The sequence below is a fragment of the Branchiostoma floridae genome, chromosome 19, assembly GCF_000003815.2.
Source record: "Branchiostoma floridae strain S238N-H82 chromosome 19, Bfl_VNyyK, whole genome shotgun sequence".
Lineage (NCBI taxonomy): Eukaryota > Metazoa > Chordata > Leptocardii > Amphioxiformes > Branchiostomatidae > Branchiostoma > Branchiostoma floridae.
In genome coordinates, this window is record NC_049997.1 from 5,576,591 (window position 1) to 5,583,777 (window position 7,187).

At 39.6% G+C, this 7,187-nt stretch overlaps 1 protein-coding gene across 1 annotated transcript; it reads left to right on the plus strand.

Moving 5' to 3' along the window:
• Positions 1-1,174: 1,174 nt before the first annotated feature.
• Positions 1,175-6,642, plus strand: LOC118407120 (tetratricopeptide repeat protein 28-like). Its single transcript, XM_035807540.1, has 5 exons — positions 1,175-1,478; positions 2,209-2,394; positions 2,881-3,075; positions 3,392-3,661; positions 4,327-6,642. Exons 1-5 carry the CDS (start codon positions 1,175-1,177, stop codon positions 5,895-5,897), a joined length of 2,526 nt encoding a protein of 841 aa, XP_035663433.1. The 3' UTR covers positions 5,898-6,642.
• Positions 6,643-7,187: the final 545 nt, after the last annotated feature.

A 7,187-nucleotide genomic window follows, 5' to 3' on the forward strand; every position in this document is an offset into this window, starting at 1 on the left:
TTCATGATTTTTGGGTGTGGTAGATAGCTCTTGGAGCAGAAAGTGCTATATCATAGTATATGTTGTAAGTTGGGCTTTTTTCAGAACTATCGGGCCAATTTTGTTTCAAACTTTGGAAGAGAATAACTCGAGAATATGTTGCTGGATGATACAAATTATTCAAATCAATTGCTAATTTGCATGATTAATTAGAAAGTTTATAAATCCACTGCATTGCATAATACTGGACTCTCAAACTTGTCAAATTATGCAGAGAGGAATGGCAATAGATATCAATTATGCTAATAAAGACCTCATTTGCATGATTAATGAGAAAATACTACAATTCCTTAGTGGTAAGTGATGGGAATTTATAGTATTACAAAGCTAAGTAAAGATGAACATTATTGGACATAAATCATGTAGTAATTTATGAGCAAATGCTACAAAAGCCTTCTTTGCAATTTGAATACATACATATGGAACAATTTGTGCTATTGGGTAGAAAGATGATCACCTGAGATATGTTATGCAAATGAGGAATTTATTTGCATAATCAATAGGAAATGATATTTCTCACATTGCTTCGACCTCCAACCTCTCCTGCCTTAATTTTTAGTAAATGCTATCAAGTTTTTTGTTTATTCCAATTGATATTTGTTGACAATAAATTGGAGCATGATTGATTTATTTTATAGCTTGAGCTATGACTATCACTCTGATTTTGAGTTCAACCTACGTTTGTTTTCTGTCATTTCAAAGTAATGATTTATAGTATATTTCTGTTGTTATATTCAGTCTGTATTATTTCAATCTGGACTCCAGGAAGACTATGTTGAATCCCTAGTGGAGATCTCAATAAACCAAACCAAACTCGAAAAGGTTAATACAATCTGGTGAAGGTATGAGATCATGGAGGGTCTTCTTTGCATTTGCATTGTCTTCTGGTTTGGAAAGACATTGTTACTCATGATCACAGTGCAAAATACAATGAATGCTTAATTCTTTTCCAGGAGCTCCCCCTCCACTGCCCATTGTGGTGGAAATACTTGCACAAGTCAGGCCCAGTGTTAAATACCCAAAGCAAATGAAAAGCTATGCTTCTGCAAGAGAAAAACTAGTCACTTTGGATCTCACCACAGTAACAGACGAGATACTTGAATTGCTGGAACAGGTGAAGCCTGAAATAAAGACCATGGAAGACTTGCTTGACACTGCAGAGGCAATTGAGCAGATAGAGAAATTCAAAGGTGTTAATGTTACTGGCATAAGGATAGGCAGTCTGGTCTTCTACCTGCAATGTACAGATTTGGGTGGCCTGGGTGAACTCTGGTTCATGTACAAAAATGGGAAACTGAATGACCTACTGGTCAGTAGTTTGATAAGTGAGGAGACCTTACAGCAACTCTGTGCTGAGAGCATCTCTGTGAAGACAACCATCAACATAGAGGACTTCAGGAAGGCTCTGGTCTACCTATTCACTACACCTACTGCAGAAGGTACATGTAACTTAACATTCTAAACTTCAATTTTCATGATAGCTCTTTCATAACACACATATCAATTATTTCTTTATGTTTATCATTCTTCTACAGTAAGTGCTGCATAGTAGTGTACATGTAGAATGATACAGTGAAAAAAATATCTTAATGCTTGATTAACCCCTACTGCATATCATCTAATTAAGGGTTAATGACTCGCCCCGAGAAGTATATGGTGTCATAACGCCTGGTCCTTTGCTATAGTACCACCGAATAAAACCACAGAGTGAGTAAAGGTTACAATAGGGCACCAAGAAACCTATCCAACCATACCAATATTCGAAACATTGCAGTCTTTGACTTTTAAGAACAACAAAACTCATTATCAATGTTAACAAAAGGAGGATTCTCCCCTGCAGTCTGTACATGTACTTATACCCTCTGCTCTGGCATATGTTTCGCTCCTTTTGATTGGCCAATGCCTGCGTATCCCTTACTTTCTTGTGTGTATCGCTCCTTCTGGTTGGTCAAAATGAATCGTTGATTTGCATCGACACCGGTGCCGGAATCGATTCATTCTGACCAATCAGAGGAGCAATACACACCGGCCTGGCCGGAATCTATGTGTTACGGCATCATAACCAATGTGGAACGGGGCCTTCTGATTGGTCTGCAGCGCCTGGCTAATGATAATGAAATGTAAATTCATTGAAAATTACTAATTATCATCTGTGCTTGACTTTTAAAGGACAGCCCAAACCAAGACTACCTCAGGAGTACCCCCTCTATCAGCCACACATACACAACAGGAGTAATGTGCTGGATGTACTTCATCTTGACAACCTGAAACATGACCTGCAGATCCCATCATCAACACAGACTGAGGACAGCCAGGATGGTCTGGAGATAAATCTTGGCAATCAGCAAGCAGCAGGTAATAAACAAGAGTTTGGAGACCTCATACCTATATATATGTACAGTCAATCTCATCTATCTCATCTATTTCATTAATAGCTTATATTCAGTCAGAATACGTTCAATGTACATTGTATTTTATCAGCATACTATTCCCATTGTGCACTGATTGCATCGATATCAGTCTAATGAGTACACCTATTCATACCATATCTATGAGAGGCGAAGTGCCAACTGCCAGTACAGCGGACTCGTCTGACACTTACCGGAGGACGACGGAGACTGGCCAAGGAGTTTAGGGAATAGGTTGCGGAAAGGCGAGGCAACTAGGGACATGTTCAATAAGAGCATGAGTTTCTTCCCACCCACCCATCCAGAGTCTTTATAGACTGTGAGGACTAGTCAAGCTCTGTTGTGCAACTTCGGTGCTGTCCCCATAACTCATACGGATGATCCAATATGTGCGCAGTGGGTATAGGTTACTTACTTAACTTACCTGTTTCAGGTGATCATCATGATGCAAACTCTGAAGATGTGCAGGTAGAGCAGGTGACATCACAGCTGGCTTCACTAGACACCTTCTGGCAATCTGATGAAGACACAGGAAAAATCAGATCAGGAAGTATCCGGTCCACATCAAGTATTGGATCAGCAACGAGTCTTCTATCAACAAGAACTTCATCAGGAGTCAGTGCAAAAGGTACATGTAGGACCTTGTTGTTTTACATGGAAGGTAACCCTGCTGCAGCTGCTGATAGAAGTGATTTTTAGCTGACCACTAATGAAATCTAAATTTTAAAAATTACTTGTCTAGTCAGGCTATTTCAATTACAAATCAATTCATTAGTGTGCTTATCAAATTTACAATTTATCATTTTGCCTCCTTTGGTGAATTTGTCTTCCTAAAATGATAAATGCCCAATAAGTGTATATTGTAAGATTCATTCAAACATTCAATATACATAATTATACACAATGCAGAAGTGTATGACATTGTAAATGTATACACCCCACAGATGAGCAGGTTAGAGAGGTGACATCAAAACGACGCTCAGTACTGGACATTATCAAGTGGCCTAATAAATTCCAGATCAAACAAAAACCCAGGTCAGGAAGTATCACATCAACAGCCAGCATAAGGTCAGCAGCAACTGTCCAGTCAAAAACAACCATCCAATCATCTGATAGTGGACAATCCAGAGTGACCAGTAGATCATCTGATACTGGATATGCATCAGCTGGCAGCCTCTTGACTGAAGAAGACAAAGAAAGTTTTGCTGTGGGAGGTAAGATTTAAAGTTTTCTAGACCAAACCAATCATTTCATAGGGATTCAAGTCATTTAGAAATGACTACATTGGCTCATCATTGTCACTGGTTCAAACAAATTTTATGTTTAAAACTACAGATTAATAGATCATCAACCTCACTAATATTTCAAAGAAGCCAAAAGCAAAGAAAAATCCAGCAAAAAAATGGTAAACCACAGGACTACAAAGCTGGTATTACGAATTGAACCATAGAAAACTGTGGATCAAAAGAATCAAGTGTGTTGTTTTGGCACATGTAGGTTGTTTTGTCCACCAGAGCAGACTCAGCTGAAGTAATCAATGTTTAATATATTCACAAGAATGATCAAAGAAGTACACTATTGCACAGTAGACGGTATATGTATATGACTCCAAGGACCGTGGATGATTATGATGATGAGAATACTTATTAGGGCAGTTTGACAAAATAAGCACCTTTTGCGGTAATTAAATAACGGCACATGCTGGCCTTTCGCAGCAATATGAATCGGCAATTTCAGACTTGCATGCATATGGAGTCTCGTTGGAGGTGCCTTTTTTTAGAACAGTCAAAAAGTAATGCACACATCGATGTCATCAATAAAATCAAGTCAGTGTGGCCTAATACAGCAGCTTTGAGGTAATAATGCTCAATATTTTCAGGTAACAAGGATCCCAAAGACATCTTGAAATCCCTCCATGAACAACTGAACACACCAGCAGTGAAGAAAGACAAGGCACTACAACTCGACCTGTACTGTCAGATAGGAGATCTCTACAGAACTAGACTACATGACTTACAGTCAGCTCTGACGTATTACCAGAACATGTTAAAGTGTGCTCAGGCATTGTCAAAAGATACCCAACAAGCCATGGCTTATTGTAGACTTGGTATGACATATGACATACTAGGTAAACAAAAACAAGCTTTTAAAAATCATGAGAGAGCATTGCATATTTACAAGGTTACATTAGAAAGAGGTGCTGACATTTGTATAGCTTACAAGAACCTGGCCTCATCATTAACACTGTCAAATCAAGTGTCAGATGCAAAAAGTAACTATGAAACAGCATTAGCTGTTGCCATGGAGACAGAAAACAAGACTGAACAGATGGAAATTTACTGGAAGCTGGGTGATTTACACAGGAAACAGCTACATGAACCACAGGTCTCACACAAGTACTACACAGAGATGTTGGCACTAGCCAGGGACTTGGGGAGGAAGGACAGGGAGAGGCTGGCTTACAACAGACTGGGAGTGGCTTGTTGGGACATGCAGGATTATGAGGCAGCTTTGGAGTGGATTCAGATGGACTTGAAGATGTGCCAAGAAAGTGGAGACAAGACTGAACAGATAACAGCATATCAAAACATAGCTGATTCCTACAAGGCACTGGGTAAACTGGACCTGGCCAGATCTCACAATCAATCAGCAATAGACATTGCCATGGAGACAGGAAACAAGACTGAACAGATGAACATTTACTGGAAGCTGGGTGATTTACACAGGAAACAGCTACATGAACCACAGGTCTCACACAAGTACTACACAGAGATGTTGGCACTAGCCAGGGACTTGGGGAGGAAGGACAAGGAGAGGCAGGCTTACAACAGACTGGGACTGGCTTGTGAGGACATGCAGGATTATGAGGCAGCTCTGCAGTGGCATCAGATGGACCTGAAAAATAGACAAGAAAGTGAAGACAAGACTAACCAGACAACAGCACATGAAAACATAGCTGCTTCCTACAAGGCACTGGGTAAACTGGACCTGGCCAGATCTCACTATCAATCAGCAATGGACATTGCCGTGGAGACAGGAAACAAGACTGAACAGATGGACATTTACTGGAAGCTGGGTGATTTGCACAGGAAACAGCTACATGAACCACAGGTCTCACACAAGTACTACACAGAGATGTTGGCACTAGTCAGGGACTTGGGGAGGAAGGACAGGGAGAGGCAGGCTTACAACAGACTGGGTCTGGCTTGTGGGGACATGCAGGATTATGAGACAGCTCTAAAGTGGCATCAGATGAATCTGAAGATGACACAAGAAAGTGGAGACAAGACTGAACAGATAACAGCACATAAAAACATAGCTGCTTCCTACAAGGAACTGGGTAAACTGGACCTGGCCAGATCTCACTATCAATCTGCAATGACCATCGCCATGGAAACAGGAGACAAACATCAACAAAATAACATTGCTATAAAGCTGGCTAATCTGTAGATAGGAATCAGACGACAACAGTACCAGACTGTACAACTAATAAGTGTAACATACAGTGTATCATATTTTTCAAATGGCAGCTATGTTACTTCAGGTTTGCAACTGTCATTCCCTACTGCAGTTTTCATTGTTAACATGTACTAACAAGACACTATAAATGCAGTTTACATACTGTGTAACCAAACATGGACATATCTTTGAAAACACATGGTAAACCTAAATCACATTTGCTATTTGTAGCATATAAGAAAATATTTCTTGACAATAACGTAACAGCTATTGTAACTTTGTGATTTAGAAAGTGTCTACAAAGTGCAATGCTTCTAGCATATATGTATTTACTTGTAAATATTTCCAGATTGATTTAACATAGTGCAATATTCATATATTGGTTTTATGTCATGGATGTTATCATGTTAATGCTAGTTTGCCTTTATCAGGGGGTAGCCTATGTCAGTTGTCTTAAAAATGCATGGTATTTGGGAATATCAAGTCAACAGACAGGGGTTTGAAATTGCAATATTTTCAAAATACTGCAGTTTGAAACCACTGTTTGTCAACTTGATATCCTATTGATACTCTGCTTTGAAATACAACGGATATAGGTTATCCCACAAATAAAGGTGAACAAATGTTATACTAGTCTGTTACATGCATCTGTTCTCCAGTGCCCCATTGAAAAGCAATGTCATGCCACTGAGACAGGCTACATTGGCTAAATTAAACAGAACAGAAAAATATCACAGTCTTTGATGTGAATTACTTCATCAGTACTCTCTCTATCAATCACTTCATAAGCGACATGACAACTACTGTATATCTTTAACTATGTGGGTAAGCAGGACTGAAAAGCTATGTTGACCCCCGGTGACCTTACATGGGACCACCCATCAGGATTAGCTGATTTCGTGGCATTTTCAATCTTGAGGCCGAAATCGTTAGAGAAAGGACCATACGTATTTCTTGAGCTGATCTTAAAATCGGTAATATATAAAGAAAATGTCTTGCAAAAGACGCCCAGTCCCTCTCTGTTTCTCGCCCATGCACACTTCCCAATATCTCGAGCACTGCGTTCAGAAGCAGCAGATTTTCCGACCCCTAAAATTAACTGATCTAAATCAAAACAAAACTGAAACACTCACAGATCCCCAGATGCCTTTTTAGCAAGTCAGAACACAAAGTGTACCTCTTGTGCCGTAAAAACAACAGCCTGTAGTTAAAGTGAAGAACGCTGATTATTTTTATCATGATTCGACCGTGGGTTCTATCTTCGCGCCATCCAAGAGGGAA